The sequence below is a fragment of the Mobula birostris genome, chromosome 21 (genome assembly GCF_030028105.1).
Source record: "Mobula birostris isolate sMobBir1 chromosome 21, sMobBir1.hap1, whole genome shotgun sequence".
Taxonomy (NCBI): domain Eukaryota; kingdom Metazoa; phylum Chordata; class Chondrichthyes; order Myliobatiformes; family Myliobatidae; genus Mobula; species Mobula birostris.
In genome coordinates, this window is record NC_092390.1 from 18,554,559 (window position 1) to 18,580,790 (window position 26,232).

The following is a 26,232-nucleotide window of genomic DNA, read 5'->3' on the forward strand; positions in this document are numbered from 1 at the left end:
CCTCCCTTCCCCCACCTTCTTACTCTGACTTCTTGTTTTCTTTTCCAGTCCTGATTAAGGGTCTCGGCTCAAAATGTCAATCATTCACTCTTTTCCATAGATGCTGCCTGGCCTGCTGAGTTCCTCCAGCATTTTGTGTGTGGTGCTTTGGAGGAGTTGAATTTCTTAGAGCAGAGGGGGCTAAAAGGATTTCTGACAGAGGTGAACAAAGTTATGAGTGGTAGATAGCAAAAAGGTTTGCCTCTTGGCATAGGTTAAGGTGGGAGCCAAGGAAAGAATTTTTCAGCCCGAGTGATGTTGGAATTGGGAACACACTACTGGAGGAGGTAGTTGAGGTAGAGGCTCTCACAGTGGGAAAGTATCTCCATCACCACTTTGAGACTGCATGGCAGGGAAGGCTGCCAAGCCAGTATTATAGTGAGCCAAAGGGCCTGTTTCATGCTGCTTCACTCTATGAATTGACTTGCACTTAAACTGTAACTGAGTCCAAAGTCAGAAACAAATGGTTCTCAACAACTCAATAAAAAATGACAAATATTTTACCAAAAAAAAATGAGTGAAGCCTCTGCAGTCCTAAATCGTCTTTTTATTGCTGATTTTGCTCTTGTACTCCTTGATGTGCACCGTGATATTTTTGTGTGGACAGTGCGTAGGTGTGATGGTAATTCTTTGTGTGGACGGTGTGTGCATGGTGATTTTGTTCTTGTGTCCCTTTGTGTGGATGGTGAGTTGATGCACGGAGGGAAGGTTTAATAACTGGAAGTACTGATTTTTGCACAGTCTGAAGAAATGTACTTTAAATACCAATCAAATATAAAATCAAAGAAATGACTAGCCATTTTTTTAGTGAAAGCCATTGCTTATACATTTCTCTCTGAGAGAACAAGGAAAGGGGCAAGGAGTCTCTTGGGCCCAGAAAATAACTTTACCGCTGCCCCAAGTTGGATTGAGTTGGAGCCTGCCATGCTTGGCTCGCTGGCGGTCTCCAGTGGTTTCAAGGTGGTACTTCTCCAAGTTGGGCCGACAGCAGAAATTCAATTACAAGATCTGCAGATGCTGTAAGTCCAGGCAACACACCCAAAATGCTGGAGGAACTCAGTAGGTCAGGCAACATCTATGGAAAAGAGTGCACAGTTGATTTTTCAGGCCAAGTCCTGATGAAGGTTCTTGGCTTGAAACGTCCACTGTTTACTGTATTATATCGATGAGGCCTGGCCTGCTGAGTTCCTCCAGTATTTAGTGTGTGTTGTTTGGGAATTCACAGTTCCCTTTCCAAACAGCAGATTCAGGTTCAGACTCAGATTCGTTTATTTAGAGTATATCAAAACATACAGTGAAATGCACCATCTGCATTAACAGCAACCACAGCCAGGGATGTCCTAGGGCAGCCCACAAGTATTGCAACACATTCTAGCACCAACAGAACATGCCTACCATGTTCTGTAGGGACAACACAAACAGAACAACAACAGGAAAACAAGCCCTTTTCCTCCCTCTCACTCACCCACCCACTCACATACACAGACAGGCTTCCAATCCCAGGACCGGAGAGAAGAGCTAGCTGATACCGTCACAGGGGCAGTGCTGTAATATTGCAGGCACAGTGTCAACGTCTGTTCATAGTGTTCAGTGCCAGAAATACTAAGCAGCTCAGTCAGCATCTGTGGAGAGAGGACCTGAGGTAGTATTTCAAGTTTCCAGTTTTAATCTTCTGTGTTACTTCCTGTCTGTAGAATTGGAGAGGCCACTGACTGAACCCCAAATTCGCGTCATCTGCAAACACACCCTGGAAGCACTGAACTACCTGCACGATAACAAAGTGATCCACCGAGATCTCAAAGCTGGGAATATCCTGCTCACCATGGAGGGTGATGTGAAGCTAGGTAAGGCCTTGATCCATTATTAAACATGAGGTTTTGGGGCACTTGGAGGCACGTAACAAAATAGCCGAAAGTTAGCATAGCTTCCTTAAAGGGAAATCTTTCCTGACGAATCTGCTGTAATTCTTTGAGAAAGTTACAGACAGGATAGAAAAAGGAGAGTCGGTGGATGTTGCCTACTTGGATTTTCAGAAGACCTTTGACAAGGTGCCGCACATGAGGCTGCTTAACAACATAAGAACCCATGGTATTCCAAAATCGCAGGTGCAAAGGGACTTGGAAGTCTGAGTGCAGGATTCCCTGAAGATTAATAGACAGGTTGACTGTGTAGTAAGGAAGGCAAATACAATGTTAGCATTCTTTTCAAGAGGACTAGAATATAAAGCAAGACTTATTGCTGAGGCTTTGGTCAGACCGCACTTGGAATATCGTGAGCAGTTTTGGCCCATTATCTAAGAAAGGATATGTTAGCACTGGAAAGGGTCCAGAAGAGGTTTATGAGAATCATCTCTGGAATGAAAGGGTTAATGTATGAGGAATATTTGATAGCTCTGGGCCAGTACTCACTAGAGTTTAGAAGAATGAAGGGGATTTCATTGATATCGATCAAACATAGAGAGAATGTGGAGAGGATGTTTCCTATAGTGGGTGAGTCTAGGACCAGAGGGCACAACTTCATAATACAAGGACGTCCGTTTAGAACAGAGATGAGGAATTTCTTTAGCCAGAGCGTGGTGAATCTGTGGAATTCATTGCCACAGAAGGCTGTGGAGGTCAAGTGATTGGGTGTATTTGAAGTAGAGGTTGATAGGTTCTTGATTAGTAAGAGTGTCAAAGGTTACGGGGAGAGGGCAGGTGAATAGGGTTGAGAGAGAAAATAAATCAGCCATGCTGGATTGGCAGACCAGACTCAATGGGCTGAATGGCATAACTCTCCTCCTATGTGTTATGTTCCTACAGGCAACTCTTTGTCAGCAGTGAGTTGCCTGTGTCCCTAATGAGTGAGACCCATGACAGAGCCTGGGATCAGTGTCCGACCTATCAGCCTGTGGACACCCCCAACCCCCACCCCCTACCCTCCAACCCAGGATCAGTAGCCGACCAGGGACAGCTCGCTGGGACAAATGACTGGCGCCCCCCCCCCCCATCCACTCCTCCCTCCTTCCTGGATGAAAAACTGGCCCCACTAGAATAACCAAAGGTTGAACAAACTCACCTCACAGCCCCAGTGAGCTCATTGGAAATGTAATGATGTGGGGGTATTAGTGGTGGGAGCTCTGTACAAGGAGAGCCTCTCTCTGTGCTACCTCCCACCTCACTGGGTCCGGGTGGAAGGGGAATCTAGGTCTGGGTGAGGGAAGGGTTGGGGTGAGGAGTGAAGGGTTGGTACAGGCGGTCCAGGTTCAGTGAGTTGCAGATGCTGCTGTTTGATGCCCACGGTTGAATGAGATGAGAGCTGGGACATACCCTGTGAGGGTAGAGGTCTGTGACCATGTGTCCTACACTGAGTCAGCCCCACTCCTTGCTCTTGTGTTACAGCTGACTTTGGAGTCTCAGCGAAGAACAGCAGGACACTACAGCGAAGGGACTCCTTCATTGGGACTCCTTACTGGTGAGATGTGGTTTTACCACTTTGCCTATGCTTTAAGGAGCATGAACCAGTCCGTGTCTGTCCGGGATGTGTGTTAAGAACAGACCCGAGGTGGCGGAGGGTTTGTGACAGGAATAGAAGGGGAGTATGTGTGTTGGGAACAGATAGGGGGACATGTGTTGGGAATGGACAGGAGAGCATCTGTTGGGAACTGATGGGGTGACGTATGTCAGGAATGGATTGGGGGGTGCATCGGTTGGGAATGGACAGGCTATGTGTATTGGGAATGGATGGGAGACATCTATTAGGAATGAATGGGGTAAGTCTGTTGGAGTGGACCTGGGGTAGGGATGTGTGTTGGGAATGGCCAAGGTGATGTCTGTTGGGAACAGACTGACCTGAGCCTGTCTGCATTGTGTGAGGCTGGGCGCTGTCAGTTAGTGCCTGCTTGGTGGTGAATACTGCACAGGAAGAGACCGTTCAGCCTACTGTGACTTTGTTGGCTCTCTAGCAAAGCAGCTAGTTCCCTTCAGTGGCCTTGCGAATGTGCGGTGACTCGTTGTGTCCATGTTTTTCTAGGATGGCCCCTGAGGTGGTCATGTGTGAGACATCGAAGGACAAGCCCTATGATTACAAGGCTGACGTTTGGTCGCTGGGTGTCACTCTGATTGAGATGGCCCAGATGGAGCCTCCACATCATGAGCTCAACCCCATGAGAGTGCTGCTGAAAATTGCTAAAGCCGACCCCCCCACCCTCGCTCAACCTTCTCGCTGGTAAGTGTGCATACAGGAATGGCGGTTCTTAGGTTAAACTACTGAACCAACGACTTAAGTCCTGACCGCAAGTCCCAAGCAGAGGGTTGGAGAATCTGAATCAGTTTGTAATTAAAACTGACGTTACAGACCTGCTGTTGTGTGCAATGCATCACCTGTCCTTCCCTGCTCTTTTCTGTACCTGCCTCTGGAACCGAGAGATGTGAAGCCCCCTCTAATGGGTGGTGGCTTTCTCTTCACAGGTCTCCCGAGTTCAATGACTTCCTGAAGAAGGCAGTGGAGAAGAACGTGGAGCAGAGGTGGTCGTGCCAGCAACTGTTACAGGTGAGTTTGAGAACCTGGGTGGAATGGATACTGTGCTTTCTGACCTCGATAGGTGAGCAGCACACTGCAAGCCTTCCCAGTTAGTACTATGTGTGGCATGGTAGTGTAGCCATAATTGTAATGCTTTGCAGGGCCAGTGATCTGGGTTCAATTTCCACCACTGTCTGTAAGGAGTTTGCACGTTCTCCCTATAACCGGATGGGTTTCCTCTGGTTTCTTCCCACATTTCAAAGATGGACAGACAAGGTTAGTAAGATCTGGGCATGCTGTGTTGGTGCTGGAAGTATTGTGACACTTGCAGACAGCCCCCTGCACATCCTGGGACTGTGTTGGTTGTTGAGACAAATGGTGCATTTCACTGTATGAATCAATTCATATGTGACAAATAAAGCTAATCTCAATACACAGCCGTAAGATGCATTGTGACAAATTCCAAGCTATATCTGAACAACAGTAGGCAGCTGGTTTAAAGTGTTGCCTCAGTGTCTAGATTATAGTCTCTGGAGGTGAGTTTAAACTGGTTGCCTGTCACCTAAAGGCGTGAGAGCTGCCACTGGACAAATCTGAGCACTCTCAGCTGGTTATTGACTGGGGGAGTATTATACCTGGCTTCCCAGGGTCAGCACGGGATGGGTCTACTTGTTATGTTTTGCAACTTTAAAACATTAAAACTAATTAAAATGAAGGTGGGTGTCCAAAAATATGGGTGTAACTTCTAGTTTACTTAAAGTGAGGCGCCCATATGAAGTGTGGCATGATGTATGCAATTAACTATTTTACATATAATCTGTAATAATTAGTTAAACAAACAAAAATGCTTAATCAACCAATATATACAAAAGATTACTCAAATATTACTGAAACATTAAATACACAACACTCCTCCCTGTTTAGCTATAAACTCCAACTCAATTTAGAATGCATTTCAACTATATACATGGTATATTATATAATACAACTATATATAGACATACACGGCATTGTTAGTTTTAAATTGTCCCATTCAGGTCAAAAGATTTAATTGCTGTGGAGGTTTTCTTACTCTTGTGGGATAACATTCTTCCTGACAAGGGGAATCACTCTGCTTGGCAGGTGAGACGTGTGGCTGTGAAATCAATCCCAGGTTCTGCGTCCTCCTCTGTAGTGGTTGCAGGAGTTGACTCTGAGACTGCAGGAAGTGGTCCTGATAGCTCTGGACACATTTCCTCTCCTTTCTGGATCTACTTCGATCCCTTTCTTTTTTCTCTCATGTTCTTTCTCTACTTCTCCTTCCTTTTTCTTCTCCTCACTTGTGCATCTTGATCTTGGGAAGGTGTATTCAGTTCACTGGAGTGTTCTCATATTAATCCTTCTATTGCTCCCTTTATGACCTGATCTCACCTCTCGGTTTCCTCAACCACAACATCATCTGACGAATCTGTTTTCATATTTCCATTGACTCCTTTTTTTTTGGCCTTCCAGTCATCCAGCTAGGCTTTGGTCTTTGCATCTGCTTTTACAAGCAGTTTTTTGTTTCCCACTTGAAGTTCATGCAATAGCCTTAATGCATACAGAGTAGATTCTCGATCTTTATACTCACAAAACTGAATGCTTGCAGCTTTCCTGAAACTTCTTGAACTTTCTTCCAGCTTAAAACGAAGCCCTATTTTGCGAGTAACTGCCTGATTAACATATCAGAAGCTTCTTCAGATACGTTGCCTACAAGAACTATTGTTGTCAGACCCCTGCTTTTGTCACTTCCATGCTTCCTCTGAGTAGCATGGCCTTCCTGGGTCCAATATGCTTTCCAACCCGAGGCTGGAGGCACAGAGGTTGGCACCAACAACTGTTTGTCCTTTGTTGGGCAACGTTCACTGTGTTCGGCGCGGAGACAGTAGTGGCAACATCCAGTGCCTTTCTTTCAGTTGGCTCTATTTCAGGGGATTTGGCATGCAAGTGATGGATGGATTTCCAATCAAGTTGTAGGTTGTCTCACCCAATCACATCCCCACAATGCTGGTCCTTCTGTTTTTACCACATTCAAGCTCAGTTTGGCTTGTTGGTTGTTGTATTTCACTGTTACGGATGTCATTTCCACAGGAGTTAACTTTTCTCCTGTATAAGTTCTTAGTTGGATATCTGCAGGCTTCAGCTTGATATCTTTGAAATGCTGGTTTGCGGAATGACTGAAACAGCTGAACCACCGTCCACTTCCATTTTAATTATTGCCGTTCACTTCCAGAATAAACATATTGCTTATCTATTATTAATTTTCACACTGTTATTCTCAATCCTATGTCACTCTCATCAATATCAGATTTTTCGTCAACAGCATGCAGACTAGTGCTCTTTTTGAAACTGCAACTTGACTTTTTAGCATTTTCTCTGTCCTGTGCAGACTTTTTATTTTTGTCTAAGAAACATACTTCGTATGTGTCGTACTTTATTGCACTTCAAGGGGTTAAAGGTTCATTTATTATCAAAGTATACAACTCTGAAGTTCTTCTTCTCCAGATAGCCATGAAACCAAGAAAGAAAAGAACGGCAGCACAATCCAACCCCCAAATTTCTCCTCTCTTGCACAAAAAAAATGAACAGAACAGAACAGGAACATTGACACAGAATATTAAAAAAACTATGACTGAAAAGAAAGTCCATAGTCCAAAACCATATCCATATCCATATGCATATGCAAAACACAGAAACCTTGGTAAAACCTCTGGGGACAGCAGCAGGCCACACAGTTTCCCCTCTCCAGCAGCAGAGCAATCCCACCAGCGATCAAAAGGCAAGCAGCCTGCACTCACCTTCCACATTCGCCTTGGTGTTTCAATCTTCCTTGTCGCTTTAGTTGATGAAATGGAGTCGAACATTGGCTCATGCTTCCCACAGCCTCCTTGCCACGAGGTGAGTGCTCACTGTCTCTGTATCCCGGAATCCTCTCGGAGACTGCAAAATGCTGGATCACCCAATCTACACACTGCAAATCACAGGCTTCAGCAGTTCCAGAAACACATTCAAGACGGAAAACAGACGTAAAAGACATAAAAGAAGTGAAATAAATAGTTTTGTGGTCCATACAGAAGATGTTGACCTTGCAAGTGTTGTACACTGGTGCCAGTTTGACCAAAATTTTTTTCTGTTCAATTATTATTATCATCTGGAATTCACAGTTTATGAACCTTGAATTCTTCTGTTTACTGTCTTAAAAAATTCAGTTGTGTCTTCCTTTCCGAAGAACATGACTACTTTTGATTTAAACTCGACCGTCTGCACGTGCTGGGGTGCTTTTTAAATTGCCAATGCTCTCGCTGCGTTTTATTTCAAACGTCTCGCTGCGCTTAACAGGTCGGTAGCCATCTCGAGTTCTTTTTAAAATATCACATCGCCAATGTTATGTTTTGTAACTTCAAAACGTTAAATTAGTTCAAAGAAGAGAGGAGTCCAAAAATATGTTTATATCTTCTAGTTTACTGAAAGAGAAACACTCATGTATCACGTGGTAGCGTGATGACGTTTGTAATTAACCCATAATTAAACGAACAAGAATGCTTAATCAACCGATATATACACAAGATTACTCAAAAATAACTGAACTAATAAATACACAACACTACTGATGTCCTGTCACTCATCTAGAAGCTCTCCCATCACTGAGCTGCTCTAACGCTGGAGTGGAACTGTGCTTCCTGGTCATAAACAGTCCTCTTACCCAAGGAGTAGCAGGCGTAGCTGGGAGGTTCAGTCCCCTGGTCCATGGCGGAACTGTCAGTTTACTCATTTGGTACAGCAGCTGGTTTCTATATCAGAGCAACCCGTCAGAGCGGGCAGATTTAGAGCTCGAGGCCAACAGCTGAGCAGCAGGGAGAAGGAGCTGCTCTGAGTTGTGTCTGTTCACTTCTTCGAAGGTGATCGGGAAAATAACAGCTTCATGTCTATCGGGCTGTGCTGTTTTGGGCCAACACCCCTGACATCTGTGAGTACAGCTGAGAGCCTGTGGGTTATGTTGCTTGCGTTAACACTGGTATGAGTTTCACTGCATAGTTTGTCAACTCCTGGTTGTGTGAGTCTGCAGCGCGTTTTGTACAGAGTGACTCTTGGTGCTTACTTTACTTTACACTTTATTGTCGCCAAACAATTGATACTAGAATGTACAATCATCACAGCAATATTTGATTCTGCGCTTCCTGCTCCCTGGATTACAAATCGATAGTAAATATTAAAAATTTAAATTATAAATCATAAATAGAAAATAGAAAAATGGAAAGTAAGGTAGTGCAAAAAAACCGAGAGGCAGGTCCAGATATTTGGAGGGTACGGCCCAGATCCGGGTCAGGATCCGTTCAGCAGTCTTATCACAATTGGAAAGAAGCTGTTCCTAAATCTAGCTGTGCGAGTCTTCAAGCTCCTGAGCCTTCTCCCGGAGGGAAGAGGGACGAAGAGTGTGTTGGCTGGGTGGGTTGTGTCCTTGATTATCCTGGCAGCACTGCTCTGACAGCGTGCGGTGTAAAGTGAGTTCAAGGACGGAAGATTGGTTTGTGTGATGTGCTGCGCCGTGTTCACGATCTTCTGCAGCTTTTTCCGGTCTTGGACAGGACAACTTCTATACCAGGTTGTGATGCACCCTAGAAGAATGCTTTCTACGGTGCCTCTATAAAAACTAGTGAGGGTTTTAGGGGACAGGCTAAATTTCTTTAGTTTTCTCAGGAAGTAAAGGCGCTGGTGGGCCTTCTTGGCAGTGGACTCTGCTTGGTTGGACCAAGTCAGGTCGTTTGTGATATTGACCCCGAGGAACTTAAAGCTTTTGACCTGTTCCACTTGCGCACCACTGATGCAGTCCGCTACTCCTTCTGAAGTCAACAACCAATTCCTTCGTCTTGCTGACGTTGAGGGATAGGTTATTGTCTTTGCACCATGCCACCAGGTTCTTAATTTCCTCTCTGTACTCAAACCTATCATTACCTGAGATACGGCCTACAATTGTGTCATCAGCAAACTTATATATTGAGTTTGATGGAAACTTGGCTACACAATCATGGGTGTACAGTGAGTACAGCAGGGGGCTGGGTACACAGCCTTGTGGAGGACAGGTGCTCAGAATGATTGTAGAGGAGAGCCTGTCCCTTATTTTTACAGCCTGGGTCCTGTCTGTGAGGAAGTTGAAGATCCAGCTGCAGATCTGAGTGCTTCCTCCAACTCGCTCATCCTCCATTTGATCTGTCTTGTCTCCCAGTCCAGCAAGGTGTTACTTTAAAATATTTTAGTCATCTTTGTCTTCACACTTCTGAAATATGTCCATGCCTTCCATCTGGTATACACCCACTCCCTGACTTCTGGAGCATGATTGCTCCCCATTGGTATCTTGTTTTTTGGCTCATGGGTCTCCAAGCACTCTCGCCTCTCTGCCTCTGTGCATCCATAAGAACATTCCTTAAAACCTAGCTCCTTATCAGACTTCTGGTCTGAGATTGCTGGAGTTAATTATTTGTCTAGTATTTCCCAATGACCCCACCCCAGGAGCTGTTGTCAGAGCCTCTTCTTGCATTGAAGTCACCAAGGATGATGAGATTCTCTGCTTTAGGAATGTGGCATTAACTGAGTGCAGTTCTTCATAGAACTTGTCTTTGGCATCATCTGGGTTGTTCATGGTTGGGGCGTAAGTGCTGACGGTGGTGACATGCTTCCTACTGTGCGACAGGGGAGCTTCATGGTCATGAGTCAGTCATTTACACCATTTGGAGGTCCAACAAGCTTGCTAGCAATCTCCATCTTTGCTGTAAATCCAACCCCAGCCTCACATCGGTCTTGCTTTCCTCTTCCATCCAAAAGAATGTATATTCCGTGCTCCTTTCACAAAGTTGGCCCTCTTCTGCAAGCCAGGTCTCCCTCAGGGCTGCGATATTGATGTTATATTGGACTAAGTCTCTCTCTATTAGATGTTCTCCTCTGAAGTGAGAGGAATAGTCCATAATTTTCTCTTTGATATATTTTGACCACTGTGATAGGGTCCCTGGCAGCTACGGTAAACTGTCCAGAGAAAGAATGGAGCAGACAATACATAGGACACTTTTTTTAGCTCCTTCCTCACCATGGAGGTGAGCAGTGCATTCCTGAAAAGGGCTGCTCAGTCACTCAGGTGGTTGCTGAAAGCCACTACTGCTCCATAGGATAACAACCCTACGGCCAGATCTGCCAATTGTGTAGGTTTTCAGCTATGCTTGTCTGTGTATCCACCCCTGCTGTTTCATCGCTAGCCTGTCACCACGGGACTTAGGTTAGTTTGGGATGGGAACGATGGATGACAGAAGTGACATGCGCAAGGACAGTTTAAAATGAGGAAGAGTTGTGCATTGGCGACCTCACTCACTCATCTGAGACCATCTGTATCCAGTGGCAAGGCAGAGTGAAGACGGCTGGAGATGAGTCAGATGAAGTAGATGACCATGACATCTTTAGTGCTTCGTTACACTCTGAGCACACCACAGTGCCTTGCTGCGTCCACACTCCTGCCCATTGAGCCAAACTGGTGATTACCTCTGCACAGTCTGCTGAGTCGAGTCTTTGCTAGCTTGGGTAGGCAAGTCCAAACTCACTAAGGGTTTGAGACCCATTGGTTATCCTCACCTACTTTGGCCCACTTGTTGAAGTAGCTTACCAGCGTGTGGCTGCTTGAAGCCACAAGTGAGAGCTGAGTGCCAAGTGGGGACCAATGGTGGATGAGCTACTCCCAAGACAGCATAATTTGCCAGCCCCATCAGAGGTGCTACCCCTCCCTGACACCCCAGTCACCAATTCCTGATCCCTGTTGTGTGTCCCTAGTCACAGGCTGCCATTTAGGAAAGCTTCTTTCTACCACCACTCTCTGCTTCTTATCACCAAGCCAATTTAAGACCATAAGACATAGGAGAAGAATTAGTTCATTCAGCCCGTCGAGTCTGCTCTGCCATTCGATCATAGCTGAATTGAATTCCCATTCTCCTGCCTCTCCCATTAATCTTTGACAACCAAACTAATCAAGAACCTGTTAATCTTCACTTTAAATATACCCAATAACTTGGCCTCCACAGACATCTGTGGCAATGAATTCCGCAGATTCACCAACCTCCATGTGAAGAAATTCCTCTCACCTCTGTTCTAAAGGGACATCCTTCTTTTCTGAAGTTGTGCCCTCTGGTCCCAGAAGAGGGCACAGTGCACCAGATAGTGTGCATATGGAGAATGGGAGCGTCTAGGGCCAGAGAGCACAGCCTCAGAATAGAAGGGCGTCCCTTTAGAACAGAGATGAGAGGAATTTCTTTAGCCAGAGGGTGGTGAATCTGTGGAATTCATTGCCACAGACGGCTGTAGAGGCTACATCATTGGGTATATTTAAAGGTAGAGATTGCTATGTACTTAACTAGTAAGAGTGTCAAAGGTTATGGGGAGGTGGCAGGAGAATGAGTGAGAGGAAAAATAATTTAGCCATGATCAAAAATGGCAGAGCAGATGCGATGGTTCAAAAGGCCTAATTCTGCTCTTATGACTTATGGTCTTACAGAAAACAATAAATTGGGTAAACTGTCAAATTAATGCAGTGGAAGTCAATTCGACAAATCTGCAGAGCTGTCTGAGGATGCGACTGGCAGAGTACATATGGGTGGATTAGAATCAGAGTCAGGTTTAATATCACCGGCATATGTCATGAGGTCTGTTAGCTTTACAGTAACAGTACAATGCAATTCATGATAAATATATATAGAACAAATAAATAAATTGTTAAATTAACAATAGTGCAAAAACAGAAATAATTTTTTTTTAAGAAGTGTTGTATTCATGGGTTGAACGTCCATTGAGAGGTCAGATGGCAGAGGGGAAGAAGCTGTTCCTGAATCACTGAATTTGTGCCTTCAGGCTTCTGTACCTCCTTCAAGATGGTAACATTGAGAAGAGGGCATGTCCTGGATGATGAGGATTCCTAATAATGAACACTGCCTTTCTGAGACACTGCTCTTTGAAGCTATCTTGGATACTACGGAGGCTAGTAGCCATGATGGCGCTGTCTAATTTTACAACTTCTGATCCTTTGCAGTCGCCCACCCCCCCCACCACCCCCATACCAGAGGGTGATGCAGCCTGACAGAAGGCTCTCTACGGTACATCTGTAAAGCTCTTTGAGTGTTTTAGGGACAAACGAAATCTCTTCAAAAGCAGTGGATGTGGTTTATTGTACTTTCAGAAGTCTTTCAACAAGGTACCAGACAGGTGGGATAATGTGCTAGCATGGATTGAGAATTTGTCAACAGACCGAAGCAGAGGATGGGGGTGATTATCCATTTCAAATGTTATGGCTGGTGGGGCTACATGAGTGATGTGGATGAGGTGACTGTGTGTAATGTGTCCCAGGTAAGGTCACGGCACAAAGTTTGCTCCTAGTGTGGGTTGTGAGAAAGATGCAGAATGACTTCAATTGATATAGTCAGGCTGAGAGTGCGAGGATCAGCTGATGGACTATAATGTTAAAATTGTAATGTTAGCCACTACGGGAGAAGAGTGAGGAAAAGAGATTGAAAGGTGTTGGTGTTTGGAGGGATCTCGGAATCGTTGCAGGTGTATCATTGAGAGGTAACAATCAGGTCCCACAAGCACTTTGGAAGGGTACTGCAGTCCAGGTAATTTCTGCATGAGTATTTGAATACACACATGAAGATGTTTTATTGTACAAGGAATTGTACAGGGCTTGGGAAGGTTACATCTGGCCTGTTGTGACTGGTCTGGTCTATCTGACTGAGGAAGGATACACCTATGATTCACTTGGGATTCAGCTGGAAGGGGCCGTTGACCTGTGGCTAGGCTGCACTATTTTGAATTTAGAAGAATAAGAGATGATCTTGTTGAAACATTAATAATTCTGATGGGAGTTGACGGGTAGAAGCAGGGATGATATTTTTACCAGCTGGGACACCTCTACCAGGAGTCCCAGCCTTTAAGTCAAAGGTAGAGGCTCATCACTGAGCTTCTATAAGGCAGAAATATTTCATGTTAAGCGAATGAAAGAAAGTGGGATTTGTGTAGGAATGTAGGAGTTCAAAGGTGAGCCACTGTGACCTGCTCCTGACTCCTCTTTGTTCAGAAGGGAGCTATCAATATACATAGAAGTTGTTTTAGCAAAGTTTAAACAAAAACTTCTAGGTTGTACAAAAAACACATCAGTGCCCGAAGAAGAGGAGGAATTCTCCATTTATGGCCCGTTTTGGGGAATGTTGCTGCACAAGGGTTAACCTACAGGTGCTGAAAGCCCACAGCCTACTGAGTTTCAGATCTGCTGTTTTCTTTCCGCTCATGTTTCATGTCACTATGTGAATCTGAAGTAGCAGCGTTTCTCTGGAAATGTTGCACGGACTTAATGTCTCTGTATTTTCCAGCTTAACGCTGTGCCAAGTGCTGCTGTTCCTAGTGCACTGTCATGGCAGCGGCTGCGTGGTGTACTTCCTTTCCACTGCCACAGGCAGCAATAGCAATGAAGTGTGTGTGTGTGTGTGTGTTGGACTGTTCAGTCTTAACTCTGACCCTCTTTCCTGGTAGCATCCATTTGTGGCGAATGTCAACAGCAATAAGCCAGTGAGGGAGCTGATCGCAGAGGCGAAAGCAGAGGTAACGGAGGAGATTGAGGAGAGCAAGGAGGATGAAGAGGAAGAAGACTCAGAAAGTGCTGCGGTGAGTGGCAGAACCTTTTGGAAAGTGCTGGGTGAGTAGCAGAACCTCTCTCAGCACAGTGTGCCCCTCTAACACTGGTGTAAGCTCCATATACACTTGCTGATGTACCCTTCTACCCATCCACACATTGGTCAAGTGTCTGAGTGCTCTGAGGACACGGTGTTGTAGCGCTTAGCGTAATGTTTTACAGCACCAGCAACTGGAGTTCCACTGTGCTGCTGTCGGTAAGGGGTTTGTACATTCTTTCTGTGACTGCACAGATTTCCCCCCAGTTGCCCCAGTTTCCTCCCACATCCCAAAGTCATAGGGAATGGTAAATATTAGTAAGCTGTGGGCATGCTATGTTGGCATCAGAAGCATGACAACACTTGCAGCCTGTTCTCAGCACATCCTCGGACTGTGTTGGTCGTTGACACCAACAACGTATTTCACTGTGTGCTTCGATGTAAGTGTGACAAATAAAGCTGAGCTTTAAACTTTTATAAATTGATGCACTGATGACATTTTTAACATGTAAGGTGACCATTTAACCATCATGTCTATGTCAGTCAAGAAATAATAACCCAGGTTAATCCCACCTCCAGCTGTGTGCCTCAACGCTGCGGGTCACAGCTCATCACATACATATCCATGCACGTGATGAGGGGCTCTGCCCCCACCCACCACCTGCAGAGTGAAAAATTCTCCCCTCCATTTCCTCATCCATTACACTGAGTCAATGGCCCTTGGTTTTTGTTTTTCTTCAGTTCATTGTATTTACTCCAGCTGGGCTCCTCAATATTGTTTTTCCTTGGCCTCCTCCATTTCCAAGAAAGAATTTTCCTACCTTTTCCAACCTTCCCTCGCAACTATACCTGACAATGTCCTCATAAATCTGCTTTGTACCTTCTCTTTCTACCTGCCTTGTTCTGCCGAGTATTGTGAGCACGCCATGTCGGCACCAAAATGTGCAGCAACAATAGCAGGCTGCACATCCTTAGGTTGGGTTCGTTGTTAGTGCAGATGACGCACCTCACAGTATGTTCCCATGTACATGTGATAAATAAATCTGAATCTGATTCCACTCCTTAGCTGTGAAGAGCATCCTATAGTTCCTACGTCTCTACCTCCCTCTCTTTCCCACTGTCTTCGTTCCAAAACAATCGGCTAACTCAGAGGCTCATGGAACACTGTGACAAGTTGATGTGTGTTCAGGTTGGGAAGCCCAAACTATGATCCAGGAGAATTCTGATCCGAGGCAATCCTTGGTGTCACTACAGAGAGGTTGCATTCTGAAAGAGAAAGTAGATTCACAGAGTGGTAGATTCACAGAAGCAGGCTCTTCGGCCCGATTTGACGATTTTAAACAAGAAAACAATTCGTGCTAATCCATTTTATCCTTGTTGGGCCCACATCTTTGCTGTGCCTGTCCAAATCTCTTTTAATTGTAATTGTAACTGCCTCAACCACTTCCTCTGGCAGCTGGTTCCATTACCCACCACCTTCTGTGTGGAGAACCTTGGCCCTCAAATCCTCGTTAAATCTTTCCCCCCCATCCTAAACCTATTCCCTCTGGTTTTAGACTCTCCTACCCTGGGAAAAAGTTTGTGTCTATCCACCCTATCTATGCTCCTCATCATTTTATAAACTGCTATACGGTCACCTCTCTGCCTCCTTTGCTGCAGCCTTTCCAGTCTCTCCTTACAACTCAAGCCCCCAGTCCAGGCAACAGTCTTGTGAATGTTTTCTGGCCCCTCTCTAACTTTATGGATATTGCACTCACAATCCAGGTGCAATTAGAGGGCGATTTTGGAAAGGAGAGCAAAAACATTTAAATAAATTTATTAAATTAAGTAATTATTTTAAGACAGGTATGACATGGCAGGTGATGTGTTGCTGTAGTATGTGAGAGCCAATAGAAGGCATAGTGTTCTATGGAGGCACATTTTCTGTAGCTTGACTGAGATTCAGAAACTGTGTGCATCAGAGAAGTGGAATCATATCCAGACACTTCTCCAGGGAATAGACGTGGTCCATCACTAGGACCAGAATGGTGTGATGCATAGTGAATCAAGTATGGAGATCAGCACTTGCACTTGTCACCAAGTTTGCACCTTTTCCATAACCACATGGATTTTTCCAGGAGCTTCGGTTATCTACCACATCCCAAAGATGTGCGGCTTAGCAGATTAAATGGCTGCTGTAAGCTGCTCTGGTGTGAGTGATGGAATCTAGGAGAATGTGCGGGGAAATGTGGTTAACGTAGGATCAACGTAATTGGGTGGTTGTTGGTCGGTGCCAACTCAATAAGTCGAAGGGCCTGTTATCCTGCTCTGTGACTCCATGGTGGAGATCTGCGGTGTGCTGCTGGGACAAATCAATTCACCAGTGCTGGTCAGGACACCAGTGCCTCGTGTCTCTATCACCAGCTTATTTACCCACCACACATGGTTTCTCATTCCCCAAGTATTGAGCAGGTACTGTGGGATTTGCTGTTTGTCTTCTTCCTGTAAGACTGTATATTTGAATTTATCCATCTATCTACCTACCTATCTACACTCACAACACGCTGGAGGAACTCAGCAGGTCGGGCAGCATCCGTGGAAACGATGAGTCGACGTTTCGGGCTGGAACCCTTCGTCAGGACTGAAGAGGGAAGGGGCAGAGGCCCTATAAAGAAGGTGGGGGAGGGTGGGAAGGAGAAGGCTGGTAGGTTCCAAGTGAAAAACCAGTAAGGGGAAAGATAAAGGGGTGGGGGAAGGGAGGCAGGGAGATGATAGGCAGGAAAGGTGAAGAAAGAATAGGGGAAAACACAATGGGTAGTAGAAGGAGGCAGGACCATGAGGGAGGTGTTAGGCAGCTGGGGGAGGGGGCAGAGTGACATAGGGATAGAGGAAGGGAGGGGGAGGGAATTACCAGAAGTTGGAGAATTCTGTGTTCATACCAAGGGGCTGGAGACTACCTAGACGGTATATGAGGTGTTGCTCCAACAACCTGAGTTTAGCCTCATCATGGCAGTAGAGGAGGCTATGTATGGACATATCTGAATGGAAGTGGGAAGCAGAGTTGAAGTGGGTGGCTACTGGGAGATCCTGTCTGTTTTGGCGGACGGAGCGGAGGTGCTCGATGAAGCGGTCTCCCAATCTGCATCGGGTTTCACTGATGTAGAGGAGGCCGTACCGGGAGCACCAGATGCAATTGATGACCCCAACAGACTCACAAGTGAAGTGTTGCTAGCTACCTATCTATTTATTTAACAGAACTGTTACAGACCATTCTAGCACAGTGAGCCCGCACCACCTAATTACACCTACGTGACCAATTAACCTACGTCTTTGGAACGTGGAAGGAAATAAATCAGAGCACCCAGGGGCAATCCGCATGTTCAGGAGAACATGCAAACTCCTTACAGACAGCGGTGGATTTGAACCCAGGTCACTGGTGCTGTAAGGCGTTAGACTAAACTCTATGCTGCCTGAATGATTACTGTGAACTAGGTATGTTATATTGAGATAGTGTGGAGTGAGGCAGTAATGTAATTATGTTGTTGTTTCTCTCCAGGCTCTGCCGGGACATAAGCGTGCCGCCTCGGACATCAGCACAGCCAGTTCTGAGGATGAGAAACTCTCCCAGTCTCCGTCCATCCTCGAGTCTGTCTCTGAGAAGATGGAGACTGAGACCATGGAGGAAAACACAGACAAGAGCAGCGACAAGCTGTCAGATGAGGGGATTGGCACCAGCGAAAGTGAGAAGCCCGAGAGTGACAGGATGATGGAGAATAATGTTTCTGATGCCAGCAATGAAGAGCTACAAGCAGGCAGCGAGAACCTGGAGCCTGCCGCACCTGAGGAAAAGTCTAAGATCGAGGAGCCCAGCGCAGAGGTCCCAGTGGCTGAGAGTAGCACTGAAGAGACTCCAAAGGAAAGTGAGGCATCTGAGAATGTTAGAGAGCCACAAGAGGAAAAGGACACTAAGCTGGAAGGAGGAAAGGAAGACGGAGTGGAAAAGAAAGTGGGAGTGGTTGAGGGAGACGCTGAGAAAGGGGATGAAGTAGCCAAGGCTAAACTGGCAGAGCAGGCCGGCGAAGTGGCCAAGGAAGAAGATTCCACCAAGGTGGAAGATGTTAGCCTGAAACCGAAAGAGAGTGAAGTTTCAGCAGACCTGGAAATGAGTGCTGGAGATGGGGGCCAGAAAGAAGCAGAGCAGGCTGTGAATGCTGCAGCTGCCCCAGAAGTGAGTGCTGGAGACGAGGGCCAGAAGGCAGTCGAGCAGACTGTCAGTGTTCCAGCTGTTACGGGTGAAGAAAGAAAGCAAGAGGAGCCATCCACAGACTTGTTGGGTGCTGCAGGAGTTCCCCTGAAGCAGGCTGTAACTGAGAATCATGTAAAACCAGAGGACACATCTGATACGGGTGTTGAGGCCAAGCTCCAACATGAAATCAGGCCTTCCACAGCGGAAGGAGGGCCAAGTGGGGAATTAAATGAGGCACAGACTGTTGTTGAATCCAGTGTGAAGGAAACTGAGAGTGTGAGCCAGATGGACTCAAAGCCAGAAACCACCTCTGAAATCACTGACACTGTAGAGGTGAAGAAAGAAAATTTAGAGCCTGTTCCTCAATCGAAGAGCATGAGTAAAGAAAAGGAGAAAGATGCAGACTCTGGCAGCGGTTCGATGGCTGACAGCAGCAGTATCGATCTGAATCTGTCCATATCCACCTTCTTGTCTCGCAATAAAGAAAGTGGATCAATATCGCTGCAGGTAACAGCTCCCCCTGTGGGGACAATGATGAACAACACACATAAAATGGAGGAACTCAGGAAGTCATGTAGCATTGATGGAGAGGAATAAATTGTTAATATTTCAGACCGAGACCCTTGATCAGGACTGGAAGTGAAGGGGTAGTTTCTTTCCAGTATTGGTGAAGAGTCTCAAAATGAAAAGTCAGCTGTTGGTTTCTTCCTGCATTTTGTGTGTGTTGCTCAAAATTTCCATCATCTTCAGAATCTCTTGTATCTGTGGGACCATTTTATACTGCTTGTCTGCTCATTTATTGGTTATCACTCCACTAGATGGCAGAATGTCTGTGCTTGGAATTCTAGTATACCAATTTTCCAGCTTTAATTTAGCCAGCAATATCCCTAATGTTTGTGGAAACTTTTTTTAAATCCTAAGCTGGCAATTGATATCAGTTCAAAAGCAGCACTTGCACACTCCCATGTAAAATGCCGCTGTGTTGTAGGAACTGCAGGTGTTAGCAGTTAGATTTCTTGTCCTGGTCTCACCTTCCCTGACAGCTCTGACTTGGGGAAGTTACACTTGATGGGTTGCATTGCAGCCCATTGGGAGGGACAGGTGCATTGTATAGTGATGGGAACAGAGCTGCCAAGGCAGACGGGGAAACTTTTGCAGTTTCTGCAGGGGCAATGCATGCAGGAGGTAACTTCCTTATGCAAGTGGAAGGGTGTGCGTGTGTGTGTGCGTGCATGTGCGTGCGTGCGTGTGTGTGTGTGCGTGTACGCACGCACGCACTTCTGAGAGCCCAGTAGTGCAGCTGAAGGTCCCTTTGACTTTGAGAGTAACCAGCTATGTTCATTGCTGTTTTGAGGTTCTCTAAAACCAACACAAACTCTAGATATCTTTCTCTTGTGTGACTCAGGTCTGGTCCTACAAACCTGGAGCCACTCCTCTTTCTCCATGAAATTTTTCTTGGTATTACTGCCCACTTGCTTTGCAAGGGAAACCTGCAAAACCACCTGTGAATACGGTGACTGGGATCAGAGCTCTGGACAGTCTGCCTGGGGTTTGTTTTGCACGGAGTTGTATGGCAATCTGCCTGTGAGACATGTGACTGTCTGTCAGTGAGCAGACCAGTCCTGATTCAGATCAGTGTGGGTCAAGCTCTTGCTGGAGTAAACTGTGTGACATTGAACTCTCATTCCTGTTGACATCCTCTGAGCACATGGGAATCTCAAAAAGAAGGGTAAAGGTATATGAAGGCTCACCTCAGACAGGCAATGTTAGTGATCAGCATTAACTCCAAGAAATACTCACCAATTGGTTAACACCACGATGATGTAGTTTGGTTAATTGATTTATTATTGTCATGTGTATGACGGTATAGTGAATAACTTTGTTTTGCAAGCTTTAAATTTCATTAAGCAGTGCATTGAAGTAGTAGGAGGGAAAACAATGACAGAGTGCAGAATAAAGTTTTACGGCTGCAGAGAAAGTGCAGAGCAGGCAGATAATAGGTGCAAGGCCATAATAATGTACAGCACTATGCAAAAGTCTTAGGCACATGTTAAAAAAGAAGTATGTAAAGTGAAGATGTTTTCAAAAATAACCAAAAGTTTCTAAATATCAAAAAAATTACTATAACGAGCAATAGGCAGTAAAAAAAGAACTAAATCAAATCAATACTTGTGACCACCCTTTGCCTTTAAGACTGCATCAATTCTCTTAGGTACACTCATGCAGTTCTGTAAGAAAATCGGCTGGTAGGTTGTTCCAAGCATAATTAGAGAACTTGCCACAGTTTTTCTGCAGACTTTGGCTGTCTCGCTTGCTTCTATCTCTCCAGGTAAAAACAGACAGGCTTGAATGATGTTGAGATGAGGGCTCTGTGGAAACCATACCAACTGAAACCATATAAAAACTCTAGCTGCCTAAGACCTTTGCACGGTACTGTAGATTTTGGGTCAAGAGACCATCTTATTGTATTTGGGATCAGCTCAAATTCAGCTTCTTTCTTGTTGTTATATAGTCTATTGAATGATGGTAAGTGCTTTCAGGCTTAGGTATCACCTTCCGAATGGGAGGGGAGAGAATATCTGGGGTGGGTAGGATATTTGGTTTGCTGACTGCTTGACTGAGGCAGTGAGAAGTGTAGACAGAGTCCATGGAGGGGAGACCTCAACTTTTAGACATTTGGCAGACTGGTCCAGAAGATTAATGAGATTCATGATGAGATGGTGAGTTGGCTTGGTCGTAGAAGACAGTGTGGGGGGTGGGCGCTTCTCTCTCGGCGTCTGCGACTGGTGGTGTTTTGCAAGAATCAATGCTTGGGACTCTGTGTCTATATTGATGATTTGGAAGAAAATCTAGGTGGTCTGATTAGTAAGTTTGCACTCGACCAGAAAATTGGTGGAGCTGTGGAAGAGTGAGGAAGGATACCGACCAGTTAGAAATTTAGGCAGGGAAATGGCAAATGGACGAGTTATCAGCTTGTATTTTGGGAAGTAGAATGAAAAGAAAATATCCAGTGAATGGCAGGACCCATCGGAGCACTAACATACAGAGGGGTCTTGGTGTAGAAGTACATAACTCCCTGAAAGTGGCAACGCAGGTGGATGGGTGGTAACGAAGGGGATGGGGTGGTAATGAAAGGGATGAGGCTGTAACAATGGTGTACAACTACAACAGAAACAGGGCTGCTTCACGCACACACACCCATGTTCTTCTCTCTGTGTGATATTGTCAGGAAATGAGGCAGCAGAAGAAGACACTGAAGAAGACTCGGAAGTTTATGGTTGATGGTGTGGAGGTCAAAGTGACAACATCTAAAATTGTGACGGACAATGACAAAAACAATGAAGAAATGAGGTACCTCAGGTGAGTGACAGATTGTGGGTCAGTTTTCTTCGGCAGTGATTGTAGTGTACCAAATGGTAAAATGTCTTAAGCAGCACTCGCAGAGGGTTTGGTAATCGGACAGAAATGCTTTCTGGATCAGCGGTAGTCAGCCGAGATTGGATTTGGTGTAATTTTTATCCATTTCCACTGATGTCAGTATGTTGCATCTCCCTGTAGACAGCCCAAAAGAAGTTTATTTATTTTTCTATAGAGATACAACACAGTAACAAGCCGACCAGCTCAACGGCCCTCGCCACACGAATTAAGTCCATGTGACCAATTAACCTACGAACCTATATGTCTTTGGGAGGTGAGATGAAATCAGAACACTCAACAAAACCCACATGGTCACGGGAGAATGTACAAACTCCATACAGACAGTGGCGGGAATTAAACTCAGGTCGCCGGGTTGCATTGGCATTATCCTAGCCACTACACTACTATGCAGTCCAAACATTAATTATCTATTTCCACACTCCCATTCATTCTCTCCCAAGGGGAGTCCCACCTTTGCCGAGTAACTCACCATCTCACACAAAGACCTATACAGCAAATTGGTTTGAGTTGTCATTATTTCTCTGTGTTGAAGGGATGTTGCCTGACTGACACCACCCCTCACTGGTCCCTTTGACTGTCAGCTCATCTCATCGATATCTTTCTGACCATCGGCGCACCTCACTGACCTTCAGCACCCCTCATTGACCTCCCTCCGACCGTCAGCACCCCTCACTGACCTCCCTCCGACCGTCAGCACCCCTCACTGACGTCCCCCTGACCGTCAGCGCCCCTCACTGACGTCCCCCTGACCGTCAGCGCCCCTCACTGACGTCCCCCTGACCGTCAGCGCCCCTCACTGACGTCCCCTGACCGTCAGCGCCCCTCACTGACCTCCCTCCGACCGTCAGCACCCCTCACTGACCTCCCCCTGACCGTCAGCGCCCCTCACTGACATCCCTCCGACCGTCAGCGCCCCTCACTGACGTCCCCTGACCGTCAGCGCCCTTCACTGACGTCCCCTGACCGTCAGCGCCCCTCACTGACCTCCCCCTGACCGTCAGCGCCCCTCACTGTCGTCCCCCCGACCGTCAGCACCCCTCACTGACCTCCCCCTGACCGTCAGCGCCCCTCACTGTCGTCCCCCTGACCGTCAGCGCCCCTCACTGACGTCCCCTGACCGTCAGCGCCCCTCACTGACCTCCCTCTGACCCTCAGCGCCCCTCACTGTCGTCCCCCTGACCGTCAGCGCCCCTCACTGACCTCCCCCTGACCGTCAGCGCCCCTCACTGACCTCCCTCCGACCGTCAGCGCCCCTCACTGACCTCCCCCTGACCGTCAGCGCCCCTCACTGACCTCCCCCTGACCGTCAGCGCCCCTCACTGACCTCCCTCCGACCGTCAGCGCCCCTCACTGACGTCCCCCCGACTGTCAGCGCCCCTCACTGACGTCCCCCCTGACCCTCAGCGCCCCTCACTGACCTCCCCCTGACCGTCAGCGCCCCTCACTGACCTCCCCCTGACCGTCAGCGCCCCTCACGGACGTCCCCCTGACCGTCAGCGCCCCTCACGGACGTCCCCCTGACCGTCAGCGCCCCTCACTGACCTCCCTCTGACCCTCAGCACCCCTCACTGACCTCCCTCCGACTGTCAGCACCCCTCACTGACGTCCCCCTGACCGTCAGCACCCCTCACTGACGTCCCTCCGACTGTCAGCACCCCTCACTGACATCCCCCCGACCATCAGCACCCCTCATTGACGTCCCCCTGACCGTCAGCGCCCCTCACTGACCTCCCCCTGACCGTCAGCGCCCCTCACGGACGTCCCCCTGACCGTCAGCGCCCCTCACTGACCTCCCTCTGACCCTCAGCACCCCTCACTGACCTCCCTCCGACCGTCAGCACCCCTCACTGACGTCCCCACTGACCCTCAGCACCCCTCACTGACGTCCCCTGACCGTCAGCGCCCCTCACTAACATTCCACTGACCGTCAGCACTCCTCACTGACATCCCTCCGACCCCCAGCACCCCTCACTGACGTCCCCTGACCATCAGCGCCTCTCACTGACCTCCCTCTGACCCTCAGCACCCCTCACTGACATCCCCCTGACCCTCAGCACCCCTCACTGACGTCCCCCCCTGACCCTCAGCACCCCTCACTGGCGTCCCCCAACGTCAGCGCCCCTCACGGACGTCCCCCTGACCGTCAGCACCCCTCACGGACGTCCCCCTGACCGTCAGCGCCCCTCACTGACCTCCCTCTGACTCTCAGCACCCCTCACTGATGTCCCCCAACCGTCAGCACCCCTCACTGACGTCCCTCCGACCCTCAGCACCCCTCACTGGCGTCCCCCGACCGTCAGCACCCCTCACTGACGTCCCCTGACCGTCAGCGCCCCTCACTGACCTCCCCCTGACCGTCAGCGCCCCTCACTGTCGTCCCCCCGACCGTCAGCGCCCCTCATTGACCTCCCTCCGACCGTCAGCACCCCTCACTGACCTCCCCCTGACCGTCAGCGCCCCTCACTGTCGTCCCCCTGACCGTCAGCGCCCCTCACTGACGTCCCCTGACCGTCAGCGCCCCTCACTGACCTCCCTCTGACCCTCAGCGCCCCTCACTGTCGTCCCCCTGACCGTCAGCGCCCCTCACTGACCTCCCCCTGACCGTCAGCGCCCCTCACTGACCTCCCTCCGACCGTCAGCGCCCCTCACTGACCTCCCCCTGACCGTCAGCGCCCCTCACTGACCTCCCCCTGACCGTCAGCGCCCCTCACTGACCTCCCTCCGACCGTCAGCGCCCCTCACTGACGTCCCCCCGACTGTCAGCGCCCCTCACTGACGTCCCCCCTGACCCTCAGCGCCCCTCACTGACCTCCCCCTGACCGTCAGCGCCCCTCACTGACCTCCCCCTGACCGTCAGCGCCCCTCACGGACGTCCCCCTGACCGTCAGCGCCCCTCACGGACGTCCCCCTGACCGTCAGCGCCCCTCACTGACCTCCCTCTGACCCTCAGCACCCCTCACTGACCTCCCTCCGACTGTCAGCACCCCTCACTGACGTCCCCCTGACCGTCAGCACCCCTCACTGACGTCCCTCCGACTGTCAGCACCCCTCACTGACATCCCCCCGACCGTCAGCACCCCTCATTGACGTCCCCCTGACCGTCAGCGCCCCTCACTGACCTCCCCCTGACCGTCAGCGCCCCTCACGGACGTCCCCCTGACCGTCAGCGCCCCTCACTGACCTCCCTCTGACCCTCAGCGCCCCTCACTGACCTCCCTCCGACCGTCAGCACCCCTCACTGACGTCCCCCCTGACCCTCAGCACCCCTCACTGACGTCCCCTGACCGTCAGCGCCCCTCACTAACATTCCACTGACCGTCAGCACTCCTCACTGACATCCCTCCGACCCCCAGCACCCCTCACTGACGTCCCCTGACCATCAGCGCCTCTCACTGACCTCCCTCTGACCCTCAGCACCCCTCACTGACATCCCCCTGACCCTCAGCACCCCTCACTGACGTCCCCCCCTGACCCTCAGCACCCCTCACTGGCGTCCCCCAACGTCAGCGCCCCTCACGGACGTCCCCCTGACCGTCAGCACCCCTCACGGACGTCCCCCTGACCGTCAGCGCCCCTCACTGACCTCCCTCTGACTCTCAGCACCCCTCACTGATGTCCCCCAACCGTCAGCACCCCTCACTGACGTCCCTCCGACCCTCAGCACCCCTCACTGGCGTCCCCCGACCGTCAGCACCCCTCACTGACGTCCCTCCGACCGTCAGCACCCCTCACTGACGTCCCTCCGACCCTCAGCACCTCTCACTGACCTCCCCTGACCGTCAGCACCCCTCACTGGCGTCCCTCCGACCCTCAGCACCCCTCACTGACCTCCCCTGACCGTCAGCGCCCCTCACTGACCTCCCTCTGACTCTCAGCACCCCTCACTGTCGTCCCCCGACCGTCAGCACCCCTCACTGACGTCCCTCCGACCGTGAGCACCCCTCACTAACGTTCCACTGACAGTCAGCACTCCTCACTGATGTCCCTCCGACCCTCAGCACCCCTCACTGACGTCTCTCTGACCCTCTGTGCAGGCGACAGGAGCTGCGTGAGCTGAGGCTGCTACAGAAGGAGGAGCAACGCACACAGCAGCAACTCAGCAACAAGCTACAGCAGCAACGCGAGCACATCTTCCGCCGCTTTGAGCAGGAGATGATGGTGAGTGTGTTTGCGGAGTTGGCACGGTGCCGAGGTGGCTACTCTGACGTGTGGTGAACCTGATGGATCGGTGAGGGGGGAGGGCAGCTGTTAACAGAACAATGTAACCAACAATCCTAACTACAGTGGGAAAATGTCTACAATATCCGCAATGTCCAAATAACA

General features: G+C 48.5%; 1 protein-coding gene across 2 annotated transcripts in view; it reads left to right on the top strand.

The window, feature by feature from the left end:
• The window catches only part of LOC140185638 (STE20-like serine/threonine-protein kinase), a 128,384-nt gene that overhangs the window by 68,680 nt on the left and 33,472 nt on the right, over positions 1 to 26,232 (top strand). For both annotated transcript variants that reach the window (XM_072239076.1, XM_072239077.1), the window contains exons 4-11: positions 1,734 to 1,883; positions 3,420 to 3,492; positions 4,051 to 4,245; positions 4,488 to 4,569; positions 14,110 to 14,241; positions 17,782 to 18,978; positions 21,701 to 21,831; positions 25,944 to 26,067. In XM_072239076.1, coding sequence (XP_072095177.1) covers positions 1,734 to 1,883; positions 3,420 to 3,492; positions 4,051 to 4,245; positions 4,488 to 4,569; positions 14,110 to 14,241; positions 17,782 to 18,978; positions 21,701 to 21,831; positions 25,944 to 26,067 — 2,084 coding nt within the window. The remainder of the gene's footprint in view (positions 1 to 1,733; positions 1,884 to 3,419; positions 3,493 to 4,050; positions 4,246 to 4,487; positions 4,570 to 14,109; positions 14,242 to 17,781; positions 18,979 to 21,700; positions 21,832 to 25,943; positions 26,068 to 26,232) is intronic.